The 16,009-nt window shown below is 41.8% G+C and overlaps 1 protein-coding gene across 15 annotated transcripts in view; it reads right to left on the reverse strand.

The window, feature by feature from the left end:
• The window catches only part of SYNE1 (spectrin repeat containing nuclear envelope protein 1), a 453,644-nt gene that overhangs the window by 370,812 nt on the left and 66,823 nt on the right, over positions 1-16,009 (reverse strand). For all 15 annotated transcript variants that reach the window (XM_029223419.1, XM_029223418.1, XM_029223413.1 and 12 more), the window contains exon 3: positions 4,054-4,115. In XM_029223419.1, the coding sequence (XP_029079252.1) occupies positions 4,054-4,115 (62 nt within the window). The remainder of the gene's footprint in view (positions 1-4,053; positions 4,116-16,009) is intronic.

The following is a 16,009-nucleotide window of genomic DNA, read 5'->3' on the forward strand; positions in this document are numbered from 1 at the left end:
CAAGTGAGTCAGAAAAGGAAAATGTTTTCCAATGAAGTTGCAGACTACATTTGGTAAGATACTACGATGTCAGTATAAATAAGTTCCGGATAACAAGCATAGGTATATCACTGTTTCAGTTTTCAAGGCCCAAGAAAGAAAGAATAGCAAGTACAGAGGGGAAAACAAAAGAACAACAACAAAAAAATCCCTATTGCAGTAAGGTTACAATGGAGCAGTTGCAGAGGTAATAATTTTCTGGGTCTTTTGAAATGATACTATCAACGCAAAAATGTGTAAAGTAGGGAAGCCAAGTGGACTTCAGATTCACGTCTGCATTAAAATCTCAGCAGCACCAATGGCCAGGTGTATGAAGAAGAACGCTACAAAGTAACCTGAGTTAAGCACTTAGCACAGTGCCAGACATTAATCGTCTTTCTTCCCCCATGTGACTGATGTTTTTCCTGCTCTAACAAAATAAGAAAAGATAAAGAATCCTTGCTGTTGCTGTTTCGTTAAGCCCCTCTGCATGGTACTCGGCACTGTGCTTAGAGCTATTAGGATTTACAAAGAACTCCAAGAATTAGCACATGCCTTGAAGACTTTACAATGTTGATGGGAAGGTGAGATATGAAACAGTATAAAATCACTTAAGACATACTGGTGGAGGGTGGGGATAAACTGGGTGATTGGGATTGACATATACACACTATTATATATAGAATAGATAATTAATAAGCACAGGGAACTCTACTCCATACTCTGTTATGATCTATATGGGAAAAGAATCTTCAAAAAAGTGTATGTATGTATACGTATAACTGATTCACTTTGCTGTACAGTAGAAATTAACACAACATTGTAAATCAACTATATTCCCAAAAAAAAAAAAGAATGCAGTGGTAAATCCAAATGCAATGACTCAAGAGTAAAAAAAAAAAAAAAAAAATTTCTTTCTCATTAAAAAAAAAACAAACTAGGGACTTCCCTGGTGGTCCAGTGGTTAAGAATCCACCTTCCAATGCAGGGGACGCGGGTTCAATCCCTGGTCTGGAAACTAAGATCCCACATGCTGCGGGGCAACTAAGCTCACACGCCACAACAAAGAGCTCACACGCCACAACAAAGAGCTCACACGCCACAACAAAGAGCCCGCACGCTGCAATGAAAGATCCCACATGCCGCAACAAAGATCCCGCGTGCCACAACTAAGACCCGACACAGCCAAATAAATAAATAAATAAAATACTTTAAAAAAAAATAAAAATAAAGAAACTAGCTATCTTCTACTAGCATAGGCAAATACTCATAGACCCACAGACCACACATACACAAAATACATGAAATCTCTAATCTCTAGCATATTTTTAAATTAAAATACACTGAGCACATTAAAAAAAAAAAAGACATGCTGAACTTTTCCACCTGTGCTGCAGGTTCTGGAGAAGTGCTGAGATTCTGATTCTACCAAACCTGAGGCAGGAACAGCAGAGAAGGCAGGGGGATGGTGCTGGGGAAGGAGTGCAGGGGAAACCGCTAACATTCTGGAGCCTTTGCTCAGTGTTTCACATGTGGTCAGAAATGACTTCATGAATGAGGGACGTATGTGCTACACATTAAGGGCAGGACTTGTATATTTAGACGGGAAATAGCAGGAGTGAGGTCACAAAGCAGGACTAAAAAAAAAAAAGAACATAAAAGGGTACACCCTGGTACAGCCCCTTCCAATACCCAGTTATCACATAAATATGTAAAGTAACTTGAAACAATGATAAAATGGTGATAAAAACAGATTAGAAAACAAATTCTTGGCATATAATCCTTCGACAAAGGCCCTTTGTATACTGTGTGCCATGGCACACATTCCAATTTTAGCTTCTTTTTAAGAATTCAGAACACAGATAAGTGTGTCCCAGGAATTCTGCTTTAAAATCTTCTGCAAAGATATTCAACCCTATTAAAAAATATAAAAATAACTATAAACTATTTTCACCAGATTGGAAAATACTGTTAAAGAGGTTTAATAGTATAAGGAAATGGGCATTCTCATAAGCTCTTGGTATATATTAAAGTTATAAACATGTATACTTGTGGACTATCTGCCCACTTCTAGAAATTTATCCTAAGAAAAATAATCAGACAAATGTACAGATATATATGCCCAAGGACTTTCACTGTGACATTTTATATAATATTAACCAACTGGAAACTAATTATATAATCACTGATAGACAACTGGCTAATTATGATTTATAAAGAATTTTATTATATTTATAATGACAAAGTATTAGTCAGCCATTAAAATGATTATATGGCTCTGTATCTAATCACATGGGATGATGTGCAGATGTGCTGGGTGAAGAGAGGCATACAGAATAAAAGTGAATACAGAATAAGTGGCCTATAGCCACTTATGTGAAATTGTGTATGCCAGCATGTAGAAAAATGGTGATCAATATGTCAGTGATGGTTATATCAGGACTGTGGAATTTAAGGCGATTTTTACTTTCATTAAACTTTCTAAGAAGTTTATTATCAAAACGATTTACAATTAGCACGTAACCTTTTTATGATATGAAAAAATAATAACTCTATTTTCATTTTGGAAAAAAAAGAACTGTCCTCAAACGATGACAATTCTGGAGTATAAGTAGTGGCTGTGGCCAGATGGCACCAGCCAAAGCTTGAGAAAATGAGCCCCAAGGGCATTCAGTGCCTTGTCACAGGGCAGATTCTGGGTGCAGCCACTGGGCCAGAAAGCTCCCATTTTACCGAGTGGCTTTTGGAGAGATTATAGGAAAGATAATCCCATTTTATCCTGTATCTAGACACATTCTTCTTTTTTTTTTTTTTTTTCAGGCTGCGTTGGGTCTTCGTTGCTGCGTGGGCTTTCTCTAGTTGCAGCGAGCGGGGGCTACTCTTCATTGAGGTGCGCAGGCTTCTCACTGGGGTGGCTTCTCTTGTTGTGGAGCACGGGCTCTAGGTGTGCGGGCTTCAGTAGTGGCAGCACGCAGGCTCAGTAGTTGTGGTGCACGGGCTTAGTTGCTCCACGGCATGTGGGATTTTCCCGGACCAGGGATCGAACCTGTGTCCCCTGCATTGGCAGGCGAATTCTTAACCACTGCGCCATGAGGGAAGCCCTAGACATTAATCTAGTCTTCTCTTTTTGCTGGATTTTGAGCTTCCCAAGGCCTGGGAAAGTGTCTTACTAGCTTTCTTCCTGTCTCCAAAGCCTATCATAGACACACAGTAAGCAGTCCATTTGTACAATGGGACTGAAATAAGTTGCCATGCTTTGTTTGCTTCTGAACTATGAAAAGAGGCTTTGGAGGAGTCCCCAGTCAAAAACTGCTCGTAGGATTATGCCTTGCACACTTTAGGCACTGCTCTCAGCAAAGATCCTCTAACTGAATGCAGACAATTGTCCTGTCATCTGCGTTTATTTTTACAAATGCAATGTTTTTTGGTTCACATATTTTTTCATCAGCATTATAAGAGATTAATTTTTTTATAATGTAGCTACATGGAAATTTGTTTTATGTTAGTATTTATGTTCAAAGTCATTACAGTGTATGGATAGCCAGTCACCTGATACAATCTAAGGTCAGTATGGATAATCTCAGACTGCTTAGCCTTTGCAGTGTCCTGCCACGATGGTTACTCTTCTATAAGAGCACCTGATAGGGGGAGCCCAGACACGATCTCCTTAGATAAAATTCTTTGCTCAGGCAAGACTACTCATTGCTTTTCTCCGCTCCAAATAGAAACAAACACAAACAAAACTCCACCATGAATTCTCCTTCTGATATGACACACATCAGTACAGAAGAAACAACTGAATGAAATATTTCATCAAGATTCATGGAATTGACATGAAGTAACTGCTTTCGACTCTGGTTATCTGTTAATTTTCTTTGAAAACATGTTAGCAGATGCCACAATTAAACTGATAGGTGCCAACATTACTGACTAGTAATAGTGACAACAGCCACAGCAGCATTACTTTAAACTGTGCGTTTAATGATGTATTGGCTCAAACTAAGTTAACATAGAACTCTGGGTAGTTTCCTTTACCTTGGCCAGATGAGAGTTGATCCATTTTGTAAAAGTACGTTTTTGTACTATCTCTTGCTCATCTAGAAGAAAAAAAATTATCTGGTTAGATAACATGTCATGAAGTTGTATCATGAAAAAAATTCATAGTTACACAACTCTAGAAATGATTATTATATTATTTTATCTTATAATTCATTTTACCAATTATTGTCTTGAAGGAAGAGCCAGTAAAACTTCAAATATATTAGGCAAGTCAATTATTTATTTAAAAATTATCAGCAAATGCTCTAAAATTTGCAATATGTTAGCCCTATGTTTATCTTCATTCATTTATTGAAAGTTCACTGAATAATTAAACCTCAATAAGTCTGTTTTTTAAAAAGTTCACTTGGGACCAACTAAGTGCCAAGTTTTACGCGTGGTGCAAAGGGATGCAGAGAGATGAAGAGGACACAGTCTCTACCATGATATATCTAAAGGTAAATATCTAGAAGACAACATAGGCAGTACGCTCTTTGACATCGGTCTTAGTAATACCCATCAAACTAAAAAGCTTTTGCACAGTAAAGGGAACTATCAGCAAAATGAGAAGGCTGCCTACTGAATGGGAGAAGATATTTGCAAAAGATGTACCTGATAAGAGGTTAACATCCAAAATATACAAAGAACTCACGTAACTCAACATCAAAAAAAATAACCACCCAATTGAAAAATGGGCAGAGGATCTGAATAGACATTTTTCCAAAGAAGACACGCACATGGCCAACAGGTATATGAAAAGATGCTCAGCATCACTAACCATCAGGGAAATGCAAATCAAACCACAATGAGATATCGTCTCACACTTATTAGATGGCTATTATCAAAAAGACAACAAGTAACAAGCGCTAGAGAAAATAACAAGGATGTAGAGAAAAGGAAACCCTTATGCACTATTGGAGGGAATGTAAACTGGTGCACCAAGTGTGGAAAACAGTATAGAGATTCCTCAAAAAATTTAAAAATGGAACTACCATATGATCCAGCAACTCCACTCCCGGGTATTTAGAAAACAAAAACACTAATTAGAAAAGATATATGCATCCCTATGTTCACTGCAGCGTTATTTACAATAGCCAAGAAGATATGGAAGCAATCTAAGTGCCCATCAACAGATCAATGGATAAAGAACAAAGAACATGATGTGGTGTGTGTGTGTATATATATATATATATATATGTATATATATATATATACACACATATATGAAATGGAATATTACTCAGCCATTAAAAAAACAAGTGAAAGCTTGCCATTTGCAACAACATGGATGGACCCAGAGGGTATTATGCTAGGTGAAATCAGTCAGAAAGAAAAAGACAAATACTGTACGATTTCACTTATATGTGAAATCCAAAAAAATCCCGAAAAAATGAACAAACATAAAAAAGAGAAACAGAGTCATAGATACAGAGAACAAGCAGGCAGCTGCTGGGAGGGTTTGAGGGGAGGAGAGAAGCAGGTGAGAGAGATTAAGAGGTACAAACTTCCAGTTACAAAATGAGGCACAGGTATTAAATGTACAGTTCGGGGACTATAGTTAATAACTATGTAATACCTTTGTAGGGTGACAGATGGCAACTAGTCTTATGGTGATCATTTTGAAATGCATAGAAACAGTGGATCACTGTGTTGTGTAACAGGAACTAACACAGTGTTTAGGTCAATTACACTTCAAAAACAGACAAAGTCGCAGAAAAAGAGATCAGACTTATGGTTAGCAGAGGTGGGATGTGGGGAGGGGGAACTGGATGAAGCTGGTCGAAAGGTGCGAACTTCCAGTTACAAGAGAAGTAAGTATTAGGGATTTAATATACATGATAAATACAATCAACGCTGCTGTGTGTTATATATGAAAATGGTTAAGAGAGTAAATCCTAAGAGTTCTCATCACAAGGAAAACAATTTTTTTCTATTTCTTTAATTTTGTGTCTACAGAGATGAGGGATGTTCACTAAACTGTTTGCGATAGTCACTTCATGATTATGTAAGTCAAATCATTATGCTGTACACCTTAAACTTATACAGTGCTGCATGTCAGTTATGCCTCAATAAAACTGTAAGAAAAAAAGTAGCAAAGTCAAAAAATTATAATAAAGGTAAATATTTAGAGGTGGAGAGAGACAAGAAAGGGCACATGTGTAGTGGAGGGTTATAGAGTAATGCAACAAGATAGAAGCATTACAGGAATTTCACCAGAGGAGCAGTGTAGTGAACACACTATAATAGGGTAACCTCCCCAAATTCCCACCTCCTGGAGTCCACACCTTTGTGTGGGCAACTGCAACCAGAACTTGTGAATTGCTTCTAATCAACAGAACACAGCAACGGGTGATGTGATGCCACACCCATGAACATGCTACTTTACGTAAGATTCCTTCTGAGCTGACTGGAGTGACAGATTCTCCTGCTGGCTTAAAGAAGCAAACAGCCACACTGTGAACAGTCCATGGAGAGGGCCCCGGAGCAGAGAACTGCAGGCTGCCTCTGGAAGTTGGGGGGCAGCCTCCAGCCAAGAGTCAGGAAGAAGGTCTGTCATACACAAGGAAATGAATTCCGCTAACAACCTGAATGAGTTCAAAAGTGGATTCTTCCCTCATTCAGCCTCCGGATGAGAATGCCGCCCAGCCGACACCTTGATTGTGGACTTGTGAGACCCTGAGCAGAGGGCACAGGTAGCTGCATGGACTACCACACAAATTGTGGACTACCCACAAATGTTTGGAGATAATAAACGAACGTTGTTTTAAACTGCTAAGTTTGGTAATTTGTTATGCAATAAGGTAAAACTAATATACAAAGAAAAAAACGTTGGCTTCAGGAAGGCTTTATTTTTTTAATATGTATCTTCATTGGAGTATAATTGCTTTACCTTGTTGTGTTAGTTTCTGCTGTACGACAAAGTGAATCAGCTCTATGTATACATATATCCCCATATCCCCTCCCTCGTGTCTCCCTCCCACCCTCCCTATCCCACCCCTCTAGGTGGTCACAAAGCACTGAGCTGATCTCCCTGTGCTATACAGCAGCTTCCCACTAGCTATCTATTTTACATTTGGTAGTGTATATATGTCAGTGTTACTCTCCCACTTCGTCCCAGTTTCCCCTTCCCCCGCTGTGTCCTCAAGTCCGTTCTCTACATCTGCATCTTTATTCCTGCCCTGCCACTAAGTGCATCAGTACGGTTTTTTTACATTCCGTATATGTGCGTTAGCATATGGTATTTTTCTCTTTCTGACTTACTTCACTCTGTATGACAGACTCTAGGTCCATCCACCTCACTACAAATAACTCAGTTTAGTTCCTTTTCATGGCTGAGTAAAATTCCATTGTATATATGTGCCACATCTTCTTTATCCATTCATCTGTTGTTGGACATTTAGGATGTTTCCATGACCTGGCTATTGTAAATAGAGCTGCAATGAACATTGTGGTATATGTATGTTTTTGAATTATGGTTTTCTCAGGGTATATGCCCAGGAGTGGGATTGCTGGGTCGTATGGTAGTTCTATTTTTAGTTTTTTAAGGAACCTCCATACTGTTCTCCATAGTGGCCGTATCAATTTACATTCCCACCAACAGTGCAGGAGGGTTCCCTTTTCTCCACACCTTCTCCAGCATGTACTGTTTGTAGATTTTGTGATGACGGCCGTGCTGACCGGTGTGAGGTGCCAGCTCACTGTGGTTTGATTTGCATGGCTACAACGGGCTGCAGTGTGTGATGCAGGTGGTGAGCCAGCTCCTGGGCCCCCGCACCTCCGAGTTCACCACCGCCTTCGCGGGCCGCCTCGCGTCCACCCTCATCTCCAAGGCGGGGTGGGAGCTGGGGGAGAGCCTGGACCAGATTTTCCATGCCATCCTCAGCTAGACGCAGCAGGCAGAGACGCTCAGCGGCACGCGGTCCCTGATCACGGTGTTCGCCCACATGGTACACAATCAGCTGGAGCCCCTCCTGGAGCTCCTGTGCAGCCTCCTGGGGCCCAGAGGCAAGCCCGCCCTGGAGTTCGCAATGGCCGGGTAGACCAGCCGGCAGCACCTGTTCTACGGGCAGTACGAGTACAAAGCCAGCTCTGCGGCGCTGCGTAAGCTGCTCCAGCACGGCATCCACGCAGATGACAAGCGGCTACAGGACATCCGCGTGAAGGGGGAGGAGATCTACGGCCTGGACGAGGGCACCCGCACCTGCTCCAAGTCGGCCAAGAACCCTGAGCGCTGGACCAACATTCCTCTGCTGGTCAAGACCCTGAAGCTGATCATCAAAGAGCTGTCCAACGTCATGGAGGCCAAGGCCGCCAGCCAGGCCGCCCTGCAGAGCGGAGCCAAGATGACTCCAGTGACATGTGGGAGGAACAGGAGGACTACAACGAGGAGGACGGCTTAACCCTTGTCTGATATTCTCGCCACACGTAAATACGAAGAGCATTACTACAGGGACGATGAGGAAGGCGACCCTGACTCCGTGAAGGACCCTCTCTAACAGACAGATCTGCAGGCACACCTCACACACTTCCTCTGCCAGTTCGCTCACAACTCTGCTATGTGGTATTCTCAGGCCACCTCAACAATAATGACAGGCAGGTTCTGCAGACCACTGGCGTTTGAAAAGGGCCTCCTCTGGCCTGCCACACACCGTTTTGCAACAAAGTGAGCAGAAGGAAAGAAATCGTAAAGATCAGAGCAGAACTAAATGAAAAAGAAGGAAGGCAACAACAGCAAAGATCAATAAAAGCAAAAGCTGGTTCTTTGAGAAGATAAACAAAATTGATAAACCATTAGCCAGACTCATCAAGAAAAGAAGGGAGAAGACTCAAATCAACAGAATTAGAAATGAAAAAGAAGTAACAACTGACACTGTAGAAACACAAAGGATCATGAGACACTACTACAAGCAACTCTATGCCAATAAAATGGACAACCTGGAAGAAATGGACACATTCTTAGAAAAGTCTAACCTTCTGAGACTGAACCAGGAAAAAATAGAAAATATGAACAGACCAATCACAAGCCCTGAAATTGAGACTGTGATGAAAAATCTTCCAACAAACAAAAGCCCAGGACCAGATGGCTTCACAGGAGAATTCTATCAAACATTTAGAGAAGAGCTAACACCTATCCTTTTCACACTCTTCCAAAATATAGCAGAGGGAGGAACACTCCCCAACTCATTCTACGAGGCCACCATCACCCTGACACCAAAACCAGACAAGGATGTCACAAAGAAAGAAAACTACAGGCCAATATCACTGATGAACACAGATGCAAAAATCCTCAACAAAATACTAGCAAACAGAATCCAACAGCACATTAAAAGGATCATACATCATGATCAAGTGGGGTTTATCCCAGGAATGAAGGACTTAATTAGAGATATAAAGAGATGAAGGCCAGAGAGAGGGGCCAATGTAACACCTTTCAAGGAAAGGGTGAATTCTGCTCTTTCCACCAACATCTACTGTGTGCCAACTGTTGGCTGTAAACCAGATGTTGTGAGGATGAAAGATGAACAAGATATCATTTCAATTCCTCACCCTTTGAAAGGTAATGCTCAAAGAAACATAATTTCAGCTTTCTAAAAAAGGGCCTTTTGGCTAAAGTCTAAACATTAAGTTCTAGACAGGAAGAGCTGGAGCTGAGCTCTCCTGAGCTTTGGTTCAGAATCCTGGACTGCCTACTAGAATATAAGCCCCATGAGGACAGTAACTTGTTTCCCAATGCCTGCAAATATTACAAATAAATCCTGTTGAATGAGTAAATGAATAAAATAAACAACAAAGCCTTTAAATTTAGAGAAAATTTGGATATATCCATAAAATTTAAAGAACGCCATTATTTCTAATGCACATTAAACATGCACTTTTTTTTTTGCGGTACACGGGCCTCTCAGTGCTGTGGCCTCTCCCGTTGCGGAGCACAGTCTCTGGATGCTCAGGCTCAGCGGCCATGGCTCACGGGCCCAGCCGCTCCGCGGCATGTGGGATCTTCCCGGACCGGGGCACGAACCCGTGTCCCCTACATCGCATCGGCAGGCGGACTCTCAACCACTGCGCCACCAGGGAAGCCCCTAAACATGCACTTTTAACTTTCAAGTAATGACCAGAAACAAACCCAGGTGGCCTTGGGATCAGATGGGGAAGGAAGCTGAAGGACACAAAGAAGACTGTTAGCAGAGGCTGAAAGAACAGTGAGGAAACTGCTAGCTGGGACTGGAAGGAGAGCTACACATATTTTATGCGTTATATATTCTGTCATTGGTAGTAACTTGAACTTTTGCAACTGGCTAGGGAGATTTCCCTGCAGAAAGCTGTCAACCGGCTTCTTTCAGCTGCACATTTTATGGTACTGGAAGAAAGGGAGATGAACCAAAGAAGGAACTATTTATAGTTTGTGAACAGAATTTAGAGGAAACATAGGAGACCTTTGATATGGCACATCAGAAAATATAATGGTTAGTCATTGTCAGTCTGCCCTGGAAGAAGATTTGCAAAGTAAAAAATAGCTTCAGGACAACAATCAATCAAGACTGTGACTGTAAGAACCATTGTTAAGAACTCAGAAAGATTTAAGGCAGTGTTTGTTTGTTTGTTTAATTAATTAATTTATTAATTTATTTTTTCAGTGTTTGGTTGATGTGCTCAGGCAGACAAACCATCTTCTAAGAATCTTAAGGGCACTGCCCACTGCAGCCTCACATGTGCTCCAAAGCTGATTTCAGACTTTGGGTTTGGGGGGCCACAGAATGAACTCCAAGCAGACTTTTAGGAAGCCAACAAACCTGTTAAGCCAAAATGCCACCGGTCTGCACTAAAGGGACAGGACAGCTCAAAACGAAGAGAAGACTGGAACCGCAGCTTTATATGGCTCAGACTATCAGCCACAAACATGAGCCACTTCTTATCAAAAAGACAGGGGGCTTCCCTGGTGGCGCAGTGGTTGAGAGTCCGCCTGTCGATGCAGGGGACACGGGTTCGTGCCCCGGTCCGGGAGGATCCCACATGCCGCGGAGCGGCTGGGCCCGTGAGCCATGGCCGCTGAGCCTGCGCGTCCGGAGCCTGTGCTCCGCAACGGGAGAGGCCACAACAGTGAAAGGCCCGCGTATGGCAAAAAAAAAAAAAAAAAAGACAGGGAATGACCCTTGCGCTTGAATTAAAGGAGGGGGCCACGGGTGCCTGGCTGGACTTCAGAATGACTTCAGAACACGATTGCCATATCCTTTCCATTCTTCCCTTCTTCGGACAGAAGCATCCATTGCTTCTGTCCGAAGCACAGAATGGGCCTTCCCCGTCTCATCACTGCATGTTGGATGAATGGGGAGCAGTAACTTCTCTTTTTAGTTTCCAGGTCTGGGGACTGACAGAAATTACACCCCAGGGGTCTCCTCTGTATCTGGACCAGATGCAGATCACACAAGACTGGAGGTGGAGCTTGATCACATAACTGGATGAGACTTTTGATGTCTTGAGACGGAATGAGTGTATTTTGATGTAGAAAGAATATAAAGCACAGTGATCAGAGGACAGATATTAAATTATGGACAAAAAATCCTCCAGCCCCAGCAGGCATTCTCCTTTGCAACGTGACTCTGCCCTTCCTCGCCTCAAGGGCAACTGATTTCCCCTCTCCTTGAATTTGATCTTGCGTTGTATTTGCTTTGATCAATAATGCAGCAGAAATGACTTTATATCGTCTGCTTCTGGGCCTTAAGAACTCTTACAGTTTCTATTTTAGCTGCCTTGGATCCCTGTCCTAAATTCACCAAGCAAGGAAAGCAGTCTCTATTGGAGGAGGGTCCATGTGGAGAAGAATTGAGATGCCCTATCCAATAGGCAGAACCAACGGCCAAACACGTGGGTGAGGTCATCCTGAACCTTCTAGTTTGGCCAACGCTGCAGATGAACACAAACCAGGTGAAGCCAGCAAACTGAGACTCTAAGGCTTCAGAGTTGATGCATCTGTTACTCCTCCCTCCCGCATCCCCATACATACCTGATTACAAATTCCTCCAGGAAAAGAGCATTTTCCCCATCACTGTATCCCTAGAAATGAACCCATTGCCTGGAACATTGCCTTCTATATGTGTTCCTCAGAAAACCATCCATGTTTAACTATGAACTAACCAGCCAACCCACAGGTTATGAGAAATGATGAATTATGATTGTTTTACCTACAAAGTTTTGAAGTGGTTTGTTACACAGAAAAGGCTAACTAAACAAAGGCATTTACTTGTGTGACAGATACACACGTGTGCGTGTGCACGTGCACAAACACACACACACACACATACACATCTCCTTCACTCTGTCTTCTATAAAAGAAAGATTCTAGGCTTGCTTGATTGGGTCTACCTTCTGGGTCTTTGGTGTTCTGATCAGATGAGCAATGGAGAGAGAAGTGGCAAGGAACAAGGGCATCTGAAGTTACTCTGCACAAGTTCAGCACAGACTAATGGGAGAGGACAGAGAAGGAGAGGAGGGGAGAAGATCAAGAGCCAATGGAAGAGTGAGATTGAGGAAAAAGATGAGAAAAGGGAATTTTTAAGGATTTTTGCCTGTATTGAGTGCTCTAATCACTGCTTCAATTTTTTTTAAGCACACGTCAGTAAAGACAGTGCTCCTAAGATCTTTGGAAGTGGAGTTGTATTTCTTTTGTATGTAAAACCAGTGACTAGATAAAAAGAGCCCACTTTCATTAAAGTTACATTTGTAAAATTTAGTACCATCTCACTTTAAATCTAAGGCACAAGGGATGAGAAGAATATAATTATCTCAGTTTCTAAATTAGAAATTTCTCAACCTCAACCCTATTGACAGTTTGGGCAGGATAATTATTTGTCATATTATGAGAGGCTGTCCCATGCATTATAGGACATTTGGCAGCATCCCTTGCCTTTACTCATGAGTTGCCAGTTTGAAAGTGGCAGCTTTGACATTAAAGTCAAAGTCTGTCTGACTTCAGAGTCTCTCTTAGACTTGACCTGGGTACTTGGCAATGTACTTGGATCACAGGCTTGGAGCACCTTGGATGTTTTCCTCTTTCTGTGGCTCTTTAAGATGTGTCATTATGACTATCAAAAATGTCTCCAGACATTGTCAAAACCCTGCTGGGGAAGAATCATCCCAGTTGAGAATGAACTATGTCCTCTGTATCTATGTGTAACAATAGGAATGAAGTGGTATGAACATCTTAAAAATTTATATCTGTTTCAATTGAATTATTATTGCCCAATTAACTACTCCAAAACATCACTATCATAGTGGGTTATTCCCACTGTTTGTATATTTATTTAGACAAAAATTTACCCGAGATATATTAATTTAAGAAGTGTCAAAATGCAGTAAGTCAAGGACATTTGCTGAAAGATGACATGATTTTTCCAATATGAATAAAATATCCTATGATGTCTGAGATACTGTCATTTAAATCTGGGAAATTTGGTCTTACGTGATAGGGAGTGGGTGGGAGAGGAGAGGGTGTGTAAATCCTGTTAACATGTTTGGTTTATTTAACTATTCTAAACCTTCTAAATTTTTTTTTTCGGAAATGTATAAAACAAAACAAAAGATAGTCTTTCAGCTCCAGTTGGCTATTGTTAGTTAAAAATATAGTCTGAACCATTCATTGTAACATTTTAATTTTATCATTGTTAGGCAAGGAAAAGCAAACAGCATATGTCAGTCAGCAAATTACAAGAAAATTTAAATATTTAGAGAATTTTCATATATTTGTTTGGGAGGCAGTTAAATATGGGTGGTTTTCTAAGGACACATAGATCAGACAACGTTCCAGGCAGTGGGTCAGTCTCTAGGGAAACAATGATGGAGGAAATGCTTTCTTACCATGAGGAATTTTAATTAGGTATGTATGGGGGTGTGGGAGAAAGAAGGTAATACATACATCAGCCTTGAACCTTTAAATAGGCCTCAATTTCATACATTTTTAGTAAAAATCATTTGGTGAAAAAAAAACTCACCTAAATTGAGAAGAGCCTGTTTATAATCTTTCTTTACCCCACTTAATGTTAAAATTCGTACTTTTCTTTGCAGAAATAGTAATGTCTCTGATTACAAAGACACAGTCTCTGATTGGGGGTGATACATACTATGTGGCAGGCCCACCATATTATATTTCTAAAGTCCAAACGGTCCTGAATTTGAAAACAAAGCTTAGACTTCTGCATAAAGGATTGTGTGTACAATACAGAAAAACAATGATAGACATGTGCCCTACAGAGGAGTAATAATCATAATAAAGAGAAGATAAGCATAAATATAATGAGGGTGAAAGCAGCAGAGCTCATTATGGCCATTCATACGGTGGCTTCCTGCAATATCTTCTAGCTCTAAATAAAGACAATAAATTTGAATAGTTTCTCCAGAACTTTGGTAGTTTTTTTTGTCACTTTTTTCTTTCTCTATTTGTGGGTATAAACATTGCAAAAGAAAATAATCACATGGTGAATTCATAAAAACACCTTATCTTTTTACAACACTTGAATTTACTCTCGTTTCCGTGTATACTTCTCTTTTGATTCACACAAGTAGCCTGGCTGAGCAGACAGAGGAGGTATCATTAGCCCAGATGGAAATAAGGAAATGAAGCATGGTGGGGTTAAGAAATATGCCAGAAATCTAGAAACTGAAATGAAGTCTAGGAAGTTACAGAACCATGGCCAGAATTTAGGAAGTCTTACTCCTATCCTAATTTTGATCTATTCTCTGATTGTTTGATTCATGTATTTAACAAATGTCATTATGCCCCTCCTGTATGCCAGCACCCACTTCTGACCAGCTAGGGATGCAATTGGAGAGGATGGGTGTGGTTCCTTACAGTCCAAGAGGGAGGACAGGAATCAAAAAGAAGCACATCACAGCCCAAGTTCTGTGTATGCAGCACAAAGTAAAAACAGTGGCGTGGCATATGTGAGAGGATTAAAAAAAAAAGAAAAAGACCACAGTGGAGGAAATTAAAGGCAACATGAACGTGGGAAAAAAATAAAAGCCAGTCTCTACAGTTTGCAAGGATGGGAATTAATGGGAAAATTCTGCTTATTTTTCCTAATAAGTTACATAAAAAGGCAAATGATAGGGCTTCCCTGGTGGCGCAGTGGTTGGGAGTTCGCCTGCCGATGCAGGGGACATGGGTTCGTGCCCCGGTCCGGGAGGATCCCACATGCCGCGGAGCGGCTGGGCCCGTGAGCCATGGCCGCTGAGCCTGCGTGTCCGGAGCCTGTGCTCCGCAATGGGAGAGGCCATAGCAGTGAGAGGCACGGGCTTCCCTGGTGGCGCAGTGGTTGAGAGTCCCCCTGCCGATGCCGGGGACGCGGGTTTGTGCCCCGGTCCGGGAGGATCCCACATGCCGCGGAGCGGCTGGGCCCGTGAGCCATGGCCGCTGAGCCTGCGTGTCCGGAGCCTGTGCTGCGCAGCAGGAGAGCCCACGACAGTGAGAAGCCCGCGTACAGCAAAAAAAAAAAAAAAAAAAAAAAGGCAAATGATAAAGAAAAGGTGAGGACAATTGAGCTAGGTCATGCATGTTCCACCAGCTTCCTGAGCTACGAGCTATGAGGACCTCTCCTCCCCAGGGACACCTTGACCTCCTGTCCTCAATTCTCCAACATTTTCCCTCCCTCCTTCTGGGCCCACCTCGCCCCCTGTGGTGGCACCCTCCACAGAAACAGAATTCAACCAGAAGTTCGTGAAAGCTGGCTCACATACAAATGATTCCCCTTCCCCATCTCTATATTTGTATCTGCCTTGGTATGATCATTTGTCAAGGTCAAGCTAACAGAGAAGAAGACTCTAGAAGGAATTTTGTCAGTAGGCAGTGTTTTGGGGGATATGCTCTCAAAACCAACACTTTTAAGGGCATGAGGGAAGCAGGATTTTAGAGAGAGAGATGCTGACCTGAGATGCAATTAGCTGGGGTGGTCCTTCAGAGAGG

Source organism: Monodon monoceros, unplaced genomic scaffold (assembly GCF_005190385.1).
Source record: "Monodon monoceros isolate NGI ecotype Baffin Bay Population unplaced genomic scaffold, NGI_Narwhal_1 Super_Scaffold_15, whole genome shotgun sequence".
NCBI classification, from domain to species: domain Eukaryota; kingdom Metazoa; phylum Chordata; class Mammalia; order Artiodactyla; family Monodontidae; genus Monodon; species Monodon monoceros.